The sequence below is a fragment of the Bombina bombina genome, chromosome 9, assembly GCF_027579735.1.
Source record: "Bombina bombina isolate aBomBom1 chromosome 9, aBomBom1.pri, whole genome shotgun sequence".
Lineage (NCBI taxonomy): Eukaryota > Metazoa > Chordata > Amphibia > Anura > Bombinatoridae > Bombina > Bombina bombina.
In genome coordinates, this window is record NC_069507.1 from 85,410,476 (window position 1) to 85,427,855 (window position 17,380).

The 17,380-nt window shown below is 36.7% G+C and overlaps 1 protein-coding gene across 1 annotated transcript in view; it reads left to right on the top strand.

The window, feature by feature from the left end:
- Positions 1-1,281: 1,281 nt before the first annotated feature.
- PHYHIPL (phytanoyl-CoA 2-hydroxylase interacting protein like) overlaps positions 1,282-17,380 on the top strand; it is a 352,334-nt gene continuing 336,235 nt past the window's right edge. The window contains exon 1 of the mRNA XM_053692241.1: positions 1,282-1,588. Coding sequence (XP_053548216.1) covers positions 1,483-1,588 — 106 coding nt within the window. The 5' untranslated portion in view covers positions 1,282-1,482. The remainder of the gene's footprint in view (positions 1,589-17,380) is intronic.

Below are 17,380 nucleotides of genomic sequence, written 5' to 3' on the forward strand. Positions count from 1 at the left end.
ACTATATGGCAGCAGTTTTGCAAGAATGTTATCCATTTACAAGAGCACTATATGGCAGCACTATTTCCTGCTATGTAGTGCTGCAGATGTCTACCTAGGTATCTCTTCAACACAGAATATCAGGGGAACAAAGCAAATTTGATAATAAAAGTAAACTTGAATCTATTTGAATATGGTATGCTCTGTCTGAATCATGAAAGAAAAAAAGTGGGTTTTATGTCCCTTTAAACGAGCCATATTTGTAATATAAGGAAGAATATATTTCAGAAATGAATTATATTTTTAATTAAAGGGACAGTAAACCTAGCAAATAATGTTATATATTTCTGTACATAGTGCAGAATTCTATAACATTAGCTTACCGCCATGTTTCTAAAGCAAAGGGTTATATATTTTGCAACGAAAACAGAACGGCGCTCCTGGCTCTACTGAGCGGGTCTGTTTTCTTCTACTTAGCACATCTGGGCACGCTGTCTAATCACAGCTGGCCCGATTGCGCTATTAAACTCAATGTAGCTCGCTCCCGTTACCAGACCAGAGCGGGAGCGAGCTACATTGAGTTTAATAGCGCGATCGGGCGTGCTGTGACTAGACAGTGAGCCTGCGATGTGCGTAGGAGAAGAAAACAGACCCGCTCAGTAGAGCCAGGAGCGGCTTTCTGTTTTCGTTGCGAAATATCTATACAACCCTTTGCTTTAAAAACATGGCGGTAAGCTGTTATATAATTCTGCACTATGTGCAGAATTATATAACATTATTTGCTAGGTTTACTGTCCCTTTAATGTATATATCTGTTGTGCAAAACTTGAAAATATATGCACATGCACACAAGGTTTGATTTGAGTTTGAGATTTTGTTTAATTCTACATATTTAAGAATTTTTTGACAGTGGCTGTGTATTAATTTAGCACCATGTGTTATTCCACCTTAAATGAACAAAGAGTGCTGGTTGACAGCTGAATGCTGGTGCACGAGAGGGAGACAGGATTTGTTGGGGATACAGAATCTGATACTACAGCTCTGTGTGTGTGAGAGAGAAGCTCCCTTCATCTTTGCAAGTCTAAACCCTATTACATAACAGGGGGGAATATTTACACCCCCCTACATGACAGGGGAACTAACTACACATCCCTGCTGCATCATTATGAATGAGAGAGAGTCAGGGATCTGCAGAGAAGAAGCCCACAAGTGATCAGTTCATTTCCCCTCCCCTATTTCCCTACCTCCTCTTTTTGCACTGACAGTTCAGTGTGTGCCCTGGTGACGCTGCCGTATCAGCCACTGTTACAGCCACCCAGAGTCTTGCTGCTTGAGCAATTCCAACTCCACCTCCTTTACTGCCAGACCCAGGCACTGCAAAGCACCTTTCAGACACAGCTAAGGAAAAAAGCTGACAAACATTTAAGGGTTTGGAAAAAAAAAATCTATTTAACAATAAGCAGTCAAAGCAATTATTAGAGGATAATACAGTTCCAAGGCAATATGGAGGTACCACGCCTGACTCAACACATCAACAGCCCAAATAGCCCCTGCGAGGAAATGATCAAGAACCTAAACTTGGAAGCTATACAGCTCTGTGAGAGGGACGGTAAGACCCATATCCTCCTTTAATCCTCTCCTTCTGCAAAGCTGACCATTCCCATAACACCCATCCATTATAGGGTCCTTTGTTAGCCCCCCATTCCCCTGCAGATTCCCATAGCACCCATTAAGAACAATAGATCTTGTACCTAACCTTTCTTTTTAACATTACGACATTGTTTTAGGTAGAGATTGCCAGATATTGATTTTCCTATGCTTTGCACGCTGTGGGCTTGGAAACGATTTGCATTGCAGCATTTCATTTCAGACTGTGCAGCTCTGCTCATGCAAAACGTGCTTACAAATAAAGCTGCTAAGCTTGTATTATTTACTACAATATTTCACAGTGTATTTTGTATTCTTGCTGATGTCAGTTGATGAATTTCAAATGATATTAATCATGGTCTAGCTATGTAGTGTGTGTGTGTGTATATATATATATATATATATATATATATATATATATACATATATATATATATATATATATATATATATATATATATATATATATAAAATATATATATATATAATCTCCTTATATACAGAATATTATATGTAGTTTAAAGTCTATAAATCTATGAAATGGGGTGTTTTCCTAAACCCTTTTGAGGGGAGTGTATGATGAAGAGGGAAGGTTACTAGGTACGTTGTATTTTCAGCACCATGGACAGATGAATTTACAGGATTCTGGGCTAGTGATCAAAAATTGTTGAGCATCTGTACAGAATTGGCATTGAATTTGATACTACAAGCTAAATTCAAAACCGTGAAATTATTTTTTATAATTCAAGAAAACTATTCAGATTTGAAAAATTAGCTTATGTGAAGCATTTAATGCAACTAGTTCTTTAAAAGCAGTGTCAGATGCAGACGGAGATAGTTGTGGTATTCTGGGCACACCTGTCTATAGTTGTGTTCAATGTATTTTACTTATATATAGAAATATAAACATTTCAAAAAAAAAAATGAAACTAAAAATCAATTAATTGTATTGTTCAATGAGAACAGAAATAATTTATGATACTTGTGTTGCAAATGTTGTACTGGACTGAATATTTATAACAAAAAAACATTTGCATTAACATTTTTCTATCCATTGATAATTTGGAAAATGGTTAAGCAAAACATTCAAGTATTTAATTTTGGAGTGTGTTTGAGTGAAAAAAAAAACACCTGTCCTTAGTGGTATAGCTGATTCAGGGTGTGAAGTATTATTTTGCTAATGCGTTTTCTCAGTAGGTAGATGTGTGGCACTGTAATGCAGGCATAAAATGCACATGCAGAAAAAAAATGTAATTTAAGACTGGACTGCAACAGGATTCATGCCATTCTTTACAATATGCAGTGGCAGCTCCTTTGAAAATCATTAATGCAGTGTCACTATTGCACAGTCGTGCTCTAGTAGAATTAAGAGGCAAATTAATAATGTGCCATTATGATCTGGTGATGGTTGTATCATTTAATTTACTTTAAGTTTATTATCCGCCCTCCACAAAATTTCTTTTTTTTTCAGTTTTAACTATAACACAAATTGTTTGTTTCTGCTTTTTCTATAATTACTCTTTTTAAACTAATTGTTTTTAATGAAGCTATTTTTTCTTGAAATGCTGAAAGTAACTTTCATTGCAATTATTTTTTTTTTTTAAATATTTCATTAGGCATCCCCAGTCTTTTTTAAAAATTCAACATTTAAAACAATTGGTGCCTGCCTTTGCTGCCAAAGATAATGCATTCCCTGCTGATTTATGAACACTTAACTGTTCTTTTTAATGGGCATTTATTGCATTCCTATAAACTTTAGCAATGATCATGTAGACATACACAAAACCAGTTTTGATATTAAAGGGATAGTCTAGTCAAAATGAAACTTTCATGATTCAGATAGAGCTTGCAATTTTAAGCAACTTCCTAATTTACTCCAATTATCAATATTTCTTCGTTCTCTTCTTATCTTTATTTGAAATAGAAAGAATGTAAGCATAGGAACCAGCCCATTTTCGGATCAGCACATGGGTAGCACTTTCTGATTGGTGTCTAAATGTAGCTAACAATCACCAAGCTCTACCCAGGTGTTGAACCAAAAAATGTCCAGCTCCTAAGCATACATTCAAATAAAGATACCAAGGGAATAAAGAAAAACTCCGATTATCCTAGCTTGTGAAAGTATAATCTAGATTTTATTAAAGACACAAAGACTAATATTTTGCATATTTTCTTTTACTACTCAATATGCAGCACTTTAAAGAAATAACAAAGCATCATCAGATACAATAATATTAAAACAGTATAGAAAATAAAGAATAACAATAAGTAGCTAGAGTGTGAGCTAACTTATAACACCATGAAAAAAGAGACCAATCAGAGTAAGAATAGTGTCCATAAACTGACCAATAAACAGCCAAACCTCCTCTTTCTTGTCTGATGCTCACAATGGAGGAATTTGAAAGAACAAAAACCAGTCCAAACAGTCCCAAACAACATAATACAAAACATGTGAAGAAGAAACTAAAGATCTGATTAGAAAACACCTTAGAAAGGAAAAACTTTCTTGTAGACTGAAGTCTCGACCAGGATCTAGTAGAAGGAAAACGATCCTGTGATGAGGGTAGAAATCCATAGAGGAGAAAAGGATTACTTTCAGTTGGAAACTGTCAAAAATAAAATTCATTAATAATAAATAGCCATTAAAGGGTGGGGAAATAAATATGAGGTGGGAAAATACATGTCTCTGTGTCTTTAAAAAAATAGATCATACCTTCACAAGCTAGGATAATCAGAATTTTATTACAAGACCAGAGACTCCTATTTTGCAAGTTTAAAGCAATTAGGAAAATAAATAATGCAAGGCATGTTGAATGGGTCTAAAATAAAACTGTTTAAAAATAGAATCTGAAGACCAATCAGCCGCACTCAGAATCTGTTGAAGAGAAGCGAATTTAAAAAAAAAGGCTTTGGAAGCCACAGAACCTCTGACTGAATGAGCAGAAAAAGAAATATAAATTCCAGCTTCCTTCATGACACATTTAACTCACCTGGCAATAGAGGTTGAGGTGATAGGAGAATAAGGAGGCACAAAAGAAATAAGAAGTTGATTATCAAATTGTTTTCTAAAAGACAAGGTTTTGGATTCAATTATTTTCAAACATTCCACCAAACATAAAGAAGGTTCAGAAGGAATAATTATCAGGCCAAGGTTTAAAAGGGAAAATTCACATCCCAGAAGAATCCATGTTTAGGAACAGGGGGCATTTTAACATAATAGCTTTGAGCACTCTACAAAGTAAAGGATGTTTGCCATTTTGCCAACAGATTGATTATCAATTAAGTTATGTCTGGCAGAAATAGCAGAACGATGAACATTAATAGATCTATAAGCTAGACCTGAATCAAAGAGATGAGACAGATAATTAATGATATCACTTAGATCCAAAGAAAAGGGATCTGAGTATCTCCGCAAGCATGAGCTAGTCCATTTAGACCAAGTGGCAAAGTAGCATCTACGAGTTCCTGGGGCCCAAGACACTTTCATGAGCGAACTAGCTCCCTCTGAAAGGCCTCGGAGTGTCCAGGGTCCCCTGAGATTGTCCATGCCACCAGGTGAAGAGAGCCTTGAAGAACTAGATTGTGGCAATTGCCTTCTGAATCTGTGAGGAGATGTGGAAGAAGAGGAAATCGAATTGGAAAGTTAGTGGACATCTCCAACAGGGAGGGATACCATGACTGAGCTGGACGAAGTGTGGTCACTAATGTTAAGGCTATCAGATCCCTGCGAACAATCGAAAAAGGAGGAAATGCGTAAACTCCCTGAGGTGGCGACGCATGAAGGAAGGCATCTATGGCTGCCGGACCTTGATGCCAACTGAAATAAGGATGGATCTGGAAATTGATCCTGGGTGCAAAAAGATCCAAGCAGAAGGGACCTCTGAGGGATTGAAGAGCGAGAAAAAGATTTCTGTCTAATTTTCAGTCGCTGGAACCCCAATCCACCGCGGAATTTGATTGACCTGGAATATATTCTGCTTTGACCGAGATATTCCTGTCCAAACAAAGATGAATAAAATCTTTGGTGATATTGGACAAATCTCTGGTGCCTCCCAAATGATTGAGATACTGCACCACAGAAATATTGTCCATACACAGGAAAATGGAAACTGGAGAAGAAAGTTTGACAAAACTCTTGACTGCAAACGAGCCAGCCAATAACTCTAAACAATTGATATGAAAACGTTTCTCTTCCAGAGTCCACTTGCCACCTGTAATGGAGGGACTAAAATGCGCTCCCCAGCCTGAATAACTGGCGTCGGATTCTATGACAAAATCTGGATTCTTGCAATGGCTCTCCCATTCCAAGCTTCTAGATGGGAATGCCACCAAGAAAGTTCCTCTTTGGCTTCTGAAGAAAAAGAGATCAGATGAGAATAAGAAAAACCTTTCCTCAAATGACGAATCGTCAATCTCTGTAGTTCGCAATAATTAAGAGGAGCAGGGAATATAGCCTGAATAGAGGATGATAGTAAACCTACTATTCTGGCTATAGTCCTGATAGGTACAGAATATTTGGATAATGTTTTGGATATTTCTTTTTTGATATTCTTCACTTTGTCTAAGAGGAGACTCAGACTAGAAAGAATGGTGTCTATCTGGAAACCCAAGAAAAGCAGAGATCTGGTTGAAGAAAGGACCAATTTCTGTTTGTTCACAATAAAACCCAAGGAGTCTAATAAGGTTATGGTGGTAAACAAATGATTCTGAAGGGAGAGAAAATTCTGATCCATAATTAGAATGTCGTCTAAATAAATTATAAGACGAACACCTCAAAGTCTCAACCAAGTTACCACCGGCTTGAGAAATTTGGTGAAAACCCAGGTGGCAGAGGTTAGACCGAAAGGGAGGTATGTGAAATTCCAAAGTTGATCCTCCCAATGGAACGTAAAAAACCTCCAATGGATCTAGGTGAACCAACCAATCGTTTTCTCTTAAACACTCTCTCAGCAGATGAAAACCTTCCATTTTGAAATGGTGGTAAGTAACATAAGCATTTAGCGATTTTAGATTTATAACTAGTCTGAATTGATTGTTTTACTTTTTTACCAGAAATAAGTTGCTTAAATAAATATTGTGAGGCTGAAGTACGGGGAGAATTGCTTTTTTGGAATAAAGATTTGAAATTTCGTTTTGGACCAGTATTTTGTCTTCTTGAGAAAACTGAAAAGCATGAGGAAACTTTATTTGAACTGGAAGGGAAATTAATTCTACGTGAATGCCTGTAACTGCTTGGAGAACCCAAGGGTCTGAAGTTATTGAGGACCAATTTTGAGCAAATAAAGCGAGTCTGCCACCAATTTTGTCTGGGAAAGAAAGAACAGGGAAAGGAAAGGAGGTATTTACCTGGAGCAGCTTGTGACCTTGCTCGGCTTCTGAAACCTCTTTGATTCCATGGTCGGGCTTTTGATGGAAAAAAGGAAGAGGTTGAGGGCTCTTGAAAATGTCTTTGGAATTGGTAATTTGGGATTAGTAATATTGAGACCTTGATATGAAAGTTTGGTGGCCCGGAAAGCGGCCTGTACCTTTTCCGGGCCCTGTCAGAGAAATTATGGGTAAGAAAATTTCTTAGCAGTAGTTTTAACCTTGTTTAAATTAGAGAACATGTTCACATATTGATTCAAATCTTTAAGATAAGAATCGCCAAAAACCATTACTATCTGAAGCAAGTTCATTAGAGTCAAAATCTGCAATTTTTGGGTCAATTTTACGTAAGATATTACAAAGCCTTTCTAAAGACATTGCAGTATTGGTCTTTCCTACAAAGCATAGAAGTCTTTATACCCATTCTCAGACAATAAAAGGGTCTAAAATAGCATTTTTTGCAACATCTTGTTCAGACATTTCAAAAAGTGTGAACGCCTTTTTTAACCTGGAGTGCCAATAAATTTCAAAATTTTGGGGTCTACTTCAGGAGTAATTGAAGCATTTTTGGGAGTAATAGATGGGGCACTCAGCTCATATTTTATTGCGAGTCTGTTTTTTAAGCGTTTCTTTAAGATGAAAATCAATACATTTGGCAATATCGATAGACGGGCACCATTCTGTGGACCTAGGGTAATGTAACTCGTCAGGATTGAATCTGGGGTTACCCAAACAATCAACAAATTCAATATCATCTTCGTCATCCTTAGTCTTTTTAGACAATTTCTTTTATTTTTTTCACCACAGGAGAATAATCGAGTCATCAGAATTACCATTAAATGAGTCTGAATTAATGTCTGTATAATCATCTTCATCAGAAGAATTAGAATCTGATGAAGATTGAGGTTTAATCTTAGAAATAATCTTGGATTTTTATTTAGAAATCTCTTTAGAATCTCCCATTTGGGTACAGAGCTCTGCAGGGTAAAAAACGGAGGAAACAATAAAACGAAAAACAGAATTTTTACTTAAAGATAAGGTAAATACACAAATAGAAGGAAAGAAACCAGAAGGGAAGGAAAAATGGAAATAAGAGAATAAGAAAAAAATGGAATAATATAAATATTAGGAAAAAACAAAGAGACAAAAAATGAAAAATAATAAACGAAAAAGAATTATAACACAATAAATAAAAATAGAACAAAATAACAACTTAATAACACTATTAACAATAAAAAAAACTTCACGACTTATCTCAGAGATGAGCAGCAAAAGAAAGAGCAGGTTTGGATGCTTATTGGTCAGTTTATGGACACTATTCTTACTCTGATTGATCTCTTTTTTCATGGTGTTATAAGTTAGTTCACACTCTAGCTACTTATTGTTATTTTTTATTTTCTGTACTGTTTTAATATTATTGTATCTGATGATGCTTTGTTTATTTCTTTATAAAGTGCTGCATATTGAGTAGTAAAAGAAAGTATGCAAAATAGGAGTCTCTGGTCTTGTAATAAAATTGATAATAGGAGTAAATTAGAAAGTTGCTTAAAATTGCATGCTCTATCTGAATCATGAAAGTCTAATTTTGACTAGACTACTCCTTTAATCATTCAAATGTTATTGTCTTACTGTGTGCATTTTTGTTTTGTTAACCTATATATTGTTATTCTGGCATAAGATTAATTAGACACATCTGTTGTATGCAAAATACTTTCTTAAAGGAATATTTTTTTTCTTTCTTTAACCCCTTAATGACCGGACCATTTTTCAATTTTCTTACCCTTAATGACAATGGCTATTTTTACATTTCTGCAGTGTTTGTGTTTAGCTGTAATTTTCCTCTTACTCATTTACTGTACCCACACATATTATATACCGTTTTTCTCGCCATTAAATGGACTTTCTAAAGATACCATTATTTTCATCATATCTTATAATTTATTATAAAAAATATATAAAATATGAGGAAAAAAATTGAAAAAAAACACACTTTTTCTAACTTTGACCCCCAAAATCTGTTACACATCTACAACCACCAAAAAACACCCATGCTAAATAATTTCTAAATTTTGTGCCGAGTTTAGAAATACCCAATGTTTACATGTTCTTTGCTTTTTTTGCAAGTTATAGGGCAAAAAATACAAGTAGCACTTTGCTATTTCTAAACCACTTTTTTTCAAAATTAGCGCTAGTTACATTGGAACACTGATATCTTTCAGGAATCCCTGAATATCCCTTGACATGTATATATTTTTATTTAGAAGACATCCCAAAGTATTGATCTAGGCCCATTTTGGTATATTTCATGCCACCATTTCACCGCCAAATGCGATCAAATAAAAGAAATTGTTGACTTTTTCACAAATTTTTTCACAAACTTTAGGTTTCTCGCTGAATTTATTTACAAACAACTTATGCAATTATGGCATAAATGGTTGTAAATACTTCTCTGGGATCCCCTTTGTTCTGAAATAGCAGACATATATGGCTTTGGCGTTGCTTTTTGGTAATTAGAAGGCCGCTAAATGCCGCTGCACACCACACGTGTATTATGCCCAGCAGTGAAGGGGTTAATTAGGGAGCTTGTAGGGAGCTTTTAGGTTTAATTTTAGCTTTAGTGTAGTGTAGTAGATAACCCAAATTATTGATCTAGGCCCATTTTGGTATATTTCATGCCACCATTTCACCGCCAAATACGATCAAATTAAAAAAAAAAATTAAATTTTTCACAATTTTAGGTTTCTCGTTGAAATTATTTACAAACAGCTTGTGCAATTATGGCACAAATGGTTGTAAATGCTTCTCTAGGATCCCCTTTGTTCAGAAATAGCAGACATATATGGCTTTGGCGTTGCTTTTTGGTAATAATAAGGCCGTTAAATGCTGCTGCGCACCACACTTGTAATATGCCCAGCAGTTAAGGAGTTAATTAGGTAGCTTGTAGGGTTAATTTTTAGCTTTAGTGTAGAGATCAGCCTCCCACCTGACACATCCCACCCCCTGATCCCCCCCCTGACCCCCTTCAAACAGCTCTCTTCCCTCCCCCACCTCACAATTGTCAACGCCATCTTAAGTACTGGCAGAAAGTCTGCCAGTACTGAAATAAAAAGCATTTTTAAAAAAAAAAAATGTTTTCAACCAGTCTGCAGTGATGGATCCCCCCTTACCCCACAACCTCCCTGATCCCCCCATACATCTCTCTAACCCTCCCCCTCTAACTATTTGCCGCCATCTTGGGTATTGGCAGCTGTCTGCCAGTACCTAATTTGCCCCCAAAAATTGTGTTTTTTACTTTTTTATATGCAACATTTGTTTTCTGTAGTGTAGCTGGCCCCCCCTGAACAATCTACATCCCTCACCCTCCCAGATCCCTTACTAAGCAACGGAGATACCCCTTCATCTCCATCCGGTTTTTATTTCACTTACAAGCATATTTTGCCCCCCGGCCCTAACCGCCCACTGTGCAACATCGGATCATGACTAATTATCAGGGAACAAACAGAACAAACAGCCTTCACGGATCTCGGACGCTGCTCCCACCTACCAACGTAAAAGAATTATTTGTAATCAATGGCCGATGCAGAAAGGGCCACAGAGTGGCCATTTCTGCATTGGTGGGTAAATTAGTGGATTGCAGTGATGCCTCAATATTTAGGCATCACTACAATCACTTGTAAGCAGCTGGAAGCGATCATGATCGCTTCCAGCACTTCAAACAACAGAGGACATACCAGGTACGTCAATTGTCATTAAGGGGAGTATTTTCTATGACGTACCTGGTACGTCCTCTATCATTAAGGGGTTAAAACAAATTACATTTTAAAATGTTTTTGTTGTTTAGCATGTTTTTGCTCTGAATCAGCCAATATTTTCTTGTGAGACTTGGAACTATACAACTGATACCAAAGCATCAGTGGTTTAGATAGAGCATACAATTTTAAAAGACTTTTTATATTGACTTTGTCCTTTTTGTGTTCTTTGTTGAAAAGCATACCTAGGTAGGCTCAGGAGCAACAATGTACTATTGTAGCTAGCGGCTGATTGGTGGCTGCACAAATTTATCTCTTGTCAATGGCTCACCTGATGTGTTCAGCTTGTTCCCATTGTTCCTGTGGAGCTGACTTTAACTATGTGTTTAACTCCTTTGCTAGGGGCTAAGCACATAGCTATATGCATAATGTTCTAACACATTGAAGCATTTTTGTTTGGCCCTTTTATGCCCATTTAAAGGACATATAAGTCGGTAGTATGCTGAAGCAGTGCAGCCTAAGGCCAAGCATACTATCACTAAGTACTTAACCCTTTGTTAACATTATTTTAATGCCAAGTGCATATGCACAGACTCTAGTTGTTAGGTATGATCTGCGCACAGTTACAGAGCTTACTTAAACCCTCAACATCTGTGTAAGTGCTGAGACTGGCATTGCAGTGCAAGTGGTGCCAATCATGACATAAAAAAACCTCTACATATTACTTCTAGCTAATTTGCTTTGTTCTCTTACTATTCTTTGTTGATGGTAATGGTAATGACTGGAGGCTATACAAATATATACCTCTTGTCATTGGCTCACTCAATGTGTTCAGATAGCTCCCAGTAGTGCTTTGTTGCTCTTCAACAAAAGATACCAAGATAATAAAGCAAATTTGCAAATAGAAGTAAAATGGAAAGTTTTTTCAAGATTGTATTCTCTGTCTGAATCAAAAAATAATTTTTTGGGGTTTCATGTCCCTTAAAAGGAAAGTCAAGTCAAATCTAATCTTTCATGATTGAGATAGGGCATGCAATTTTCAACAACTTTCCAATGTACTTTTATCATCAGATTTGCTTTGTTACTTGGTATTCTTTGTTGAAAGCTAGACCTCTGTAGGCTCATTTCTAAGACTTTGAAGGTCGCCTCTTATCTCAGTGCATTTTGACAGTTTTTCACTGTTAGACAGTGCTAGTTCATGTGTGCCATACAGATAACATTGTGCTCACTCCTGTAGAGTTATTTATGAGTCAGCACTGATTGACTAAAATACAAGTCTGTCAACAGAACTGAGATAAGTCTGCAGAGGCTTAGATACAAAGTAATCACAGAGGTAAAAAGTGTATTAATATAACAGCATTGGCTATGCAAAACTGGAATGGGTAATGAAGGGATTATCTATCTTTTTGAACAATAACACATTTCAAGCAGACTGTCCCTATATATATGGTGCTCTGACAAAATGCAGAAGGACATTTGGCAGAAGGACATTTGGCAGACGGACATTTGGCCGACGGACATTTGGCTGACAGACAGAAAGCTAAAGAATGTTCCGATTTCGGCCGAGGGCAGATACGTTCCAGAGTGCTCTGTTCTAATCAGAGCCTCGGGCGCCGCAACTGCCTCTGGGAACCTTACCATGGGTCACAGACCGCACGTTTTATAATTCTCTGTCTGGGAAATTATCTATCTATCAAATCTATCTATTTATCTATCAAATCTATCTATCTATCGTATCTATCAAATGTATCTATTGCATCTATTGATCTATCTATCTAATCTATGTATCTATCTATCTATCTATCTATCTATCTATCAAATCTATCTATCTCGTGCCGGACTGTTATCTGACAGCCACTTGTGTTTCGGCCAAATGTCCGTCAGCCAAATGTCCGTCAGCCAAGTGTCCGTCGGCCAAGTGTCCGTCGGCTAAAAGTCCGGCCAAGATATATATATATGATAAAGCATACCTATTTTAAGATGCATTATGGCCGCTGCGTTTATTAGCACCCACATACTTTTGACTTCTTATGGTTCCTCAACATTTTTGTATTCATTGTTTAAATGTTGTTCTTTCATAAGAGTCTTTTAGTACATGGTCCCTTTAACTGTTCCCGAAATTTGTATTCTTATTTTATTTGTATGTCAAAGTATAAGAGGCCAAGCAGCGACCTGACAGTAATCAGAGCACTATGCTGCAAGATGTCAGGGTGTAATTAAGTAGAGAACATACAAGCAAGCACAAAATCATTTCTCTGAACTGCTAGTGACAGAAGTTCTTATGATAATCTATATTTGATGCAAGAACAAATTATGCCTATGTGCATGTTGATCTTAAAGGGTAATCAAATCCCCCCCAAAAAGTCATGATTGAGAAAAAGAATACAATTTTAAACAACTGTCCAATGTACTTCAATTAAGGGACACTGAACCCAATTTTTTTTCTTTCATGCTTCAGATAGAGCATGCAATTTTAAGCAACTTTCTCATTTACTCCTATTATCAATTTTTTTTCGTTCTCTTGGTATTTTTATTTGAAAAAGTAGGAATGTAAACTTACGAGACAGCTCATCTTTGGTTCAGCACCTGGGTATTGCTTGCTGATTGCTGGCTAAGGGACCCATTTATCAAGCTCTGTAAGGAGCTTGCGGGCCCGTGTTTCTGGCGAGTCTTCAGACTCACCAGAAACAGCAGTTATGAAGCAGCGGTCAAAGACTGCTGCTTCATAACCCTGTCTGCCTACTCTGAGCAGGCAGACAGGAATTGCTGGAATTCAACCCGATCGAGTACGATCAGGTTGACTGACACCTCCCTGCTGGCGGACAGTTGTTAGACCAAGGATGTTAGACAAACAGTGTAGTCATGCAACACGTGTTTCGCCGCAGGGCGATTCTGTACGGCTTTCTCAAGCGTGCTTTCCTATTGGTGCTTCTCTCTCCCGGGAATTTATACTATCTAGCAACCAGTGCCAATGTAATTATGTGTCATTAGTATCACTGTACCAAACATAAACCACATAATTTCATTACTACACAGGTAACAGAACAAATATGATTGGATATGTAACATTGCCATGGAAAAAAGGAGCCTGTCAATGAGTTTATTAATAACTACATATACATATATAAGTTCAACAAGATGGCTTGCACTCGCTGGATTTTCATAAATGTGTTTATTCACAAGCGTGACGTTTTGGGGTATTCACCCCTTCCTCAGAGAAAATGTGAGTGACAAACAAGTGCAAATATATAGTAAAAAAACCCTCCCCCTAATTAATAATCGAAATGCCTGCTCTTAATTAACTTAACTTGCATTACAGCATATCAGAGCTATGTAACAAATCATAAAGCATAATACAAAAAACAACACATAGCAATATTAATATTCACACCATGTATGGGCAGTAAACTATTCGTGAAAATACTGTGCATATCAAATGTATAGAAAGGATGTCTTACTCAAACCTTTTGTCACTGAAGAAATCATAGTCAGAGATCCTGCAACTGCAAACAAAGGAAACTCAATGTTACACTCTGTGCACGCTATTCACCATGTGGAACGCTGCGGGTGTGACGTCATCAGCTTCATTGCACTTATTCCCATTTGCGGTACGCCATGTTTGTGGTGGGTGTGTAATCTGTCAAAAGTCAAAGTAAATACATACACGTAAGCAGAGAGACAATAGAGGATAATTATCAATAGTAAATTTGCCATTAAAGGGTAGATTTATCAATCAGCGGATGCTGCAATCTACCCCCGAAATTCAAGTCCGCCTGAAACTTAAGTCAAGAAGCAGCGGTCGTAAGACCGCTGCTCCTTAACTCATCCACCACCTCTGAGGTGGAGGGCAGCAATCACCGCTGTTAGCACCCAACATTTGATAAATCTACCCTATAGGGGGCGATTTACTATGCCCCGAATGGGGCCAACTCACTCTGTTTCCACGCGAGCATTCAGGCTCGCCGGAAACAGAAGTTAAGAAGCAGCGGTCCGACCAATGCTCCTTAACTGTATCCGCCGGCTCTGAGCGACGTACAGCAATCAACCCGATCAAATACGATCGGGTTGTGCAATGCTGAATGCCAACAGCGTATGCTGTTCCGCATTTAGCAATGTCTGGCGGACATGATACGCTGCTGCATATCATGTCAGCCAGACTTTGTTAAATCGACCTCAATGTCTCTAGCATGGTCCCTAACACATGAACAACCAACTATTGCTACAATTATCACTAAAACTTACATTTGATTAAGATTAAATATTATTTACACATCTTTAAACATCTTATACTCACGCTAAAACTGTAAAACATATGCTACTATAGCTTAAAGTGAAGGTAAACTTTGATAAAGGAAAGCCCGGTTTTTAAAAATACTATTAAAAACAGGGGCACTTTCATTCATCAAAGTTTAGAAAGCAGCCGTTTTGTTTAAAAACTTACCTTTCTTCTCTTCACAGTCGGAGCAGCTTCCCCCGCACGCAGATCCTCTCTTCACACGTCAGCAATGACTAATCCGGCTTTCTCCAATCACGGCATTGCCTCAGGCAATGATTCCCCTGGGGGGAAAGCCGTGATTGGAGGAAGACAGATTATTCATTGCTGATGTATGAAGAGAGGCTCTGCGGGCGGGGGAAGCTGCTCCAGCTGTAAAGAGGAGAAAGGTAAGTTTTTAAACAAAACGGCTGCTTTCTTAAATTTGATGAATGAAAGTGCCCCTGTTTTTAATAGTATTTTTAAAAACCGGGCTTTCATTCATCAAAGTTTACCTTCACTTTAACATTATTGGTTCACCTGATACATAATCAAATATAATCCTTCAATCAAATATTACCCTTCAATCATATATATGTTAAGCTACAGTAGCATATATTTTGCAGTGTTAGCGTGAGTATATGATGTTTAAACATTGTGTAAATAATGTTTAATCTTAATCAAATGTAATTTTTATCGATAATTGTAGCAATAGTATGTTGATCATGTGTTAGGGACCATGTTAGAGACTATGGGGCCGATTTATCAAAGCTTCAATCTAAACGCATTCGCTGTGGCCAATACGCTCGCCACATATCGCTGACGCAAATCTTCATTCGACGGTCTTCGTTATCAACACGTCTGTCAAACTCACGCGCATAAAGTCCAACGTGAATAGCATCGGACAGTTGATAAATAAGAAGCATCGATGTCACGGATATCCTTATTTATCAAATGATCTACCCTGAATGTCCATGAAATGAAGACAGTTTTTCTTCTTTTTCCAACTTTATTTATACCATTTCATTCCTGTCCATGAATAAGCACGTTTCTCTAAAGCTAATCTTTTATTTTTCATCTTGAAATAGCTAGATTTATACCTGAACAAACAATAAGGGGCGTATCTATCAAGCTCCGTATGGAGCTTGACGCCCCGTGTTTCTGGCGAGCCTTCAGACTCGCCAGAAACACAAGTTATGGAGGCGGACAGACATCGGCACCATTCAACCCGATCCAGTATGATCGGGTTGATTGACACCCCCCTGAAATCTGCAGGGGGCGGCGTTGCACCAGCAGCTCACAAGAGCTGTTGGTGCAATGCTGAATACGGAGAGCGTATTGCTCTCCGCATTCAGCGAGGTCTGATATATGATATTTTCACATAAATTCATGTGTATTTGTATTTCTAAAAATCATGATATGCTTATCTCATGTTCTTTTTTTAATTTTTTTAAAAAAAGGATTATTAATGCTAAATGTTGTACCTATATCTTTGCACATACTTGTATATACATATATGTGTTATGTCAGAAATCTTTTGCAAACATATTTACATGTCCATAATTTTTTTTTCTAATCAATGTTATCTTTCATATCTCTGTGTTTATTTATACCACTATTTGTATTTAGTGTAAATATATTATTATTCTGAGCAAGAATAATTGTGAATATAACATGTAATGTAAAGCATTACTCTTTTAATATTTAAATTTCAAATAATGTTAGTTCAGAGCTTAAAGGGACATTAAACTCATAAATTTAATTTCATTATGCAGATAGTGAATACAATCTTGAGCAACATTATAATTTTTACTTTTAGGATTCTTCAGATTTCTTTTTTTGCAGAAATAGCAATGCACATGTGCAAACCAATCACGAGTCATCTATGTGCAGCCATCAATCAGCAGCTACATAGTCTATTTACATATGAACATCATCAAAAGATAGAAAAAGAATGAAGATTAATAGATTATACAATTAATTTAAAAAGTTAATCAAAATTTCATGCTATTTCTACATCATTCAACAAATATTTTGGTTTTCATGTCCCTTGAAGATAATACTTAAAGGAAGACTAGTACACTATTTATTGAATCTTATTTTTTAAAATTATAAACATATAAATATATTTTAAATGAAACTATAACCATAAAATATTTTTTAAAAATATATAAAATAACTTTTTTTTCATAAAATATTAAAAAACATATTACTTGATTAAAAATCTCCCATATTACTTGCAGATTGTTGTCAGTCTGCGTAGCCGGATCTGCATCTAGAAAATAACCAAAAATATATATATTTTTAAAAATATATAAATATAGAAGTGTTAAAACCTAATATGATATTTTCTTACAATTTATTCCAGCCACTTCTGGTTCTGCCAGTG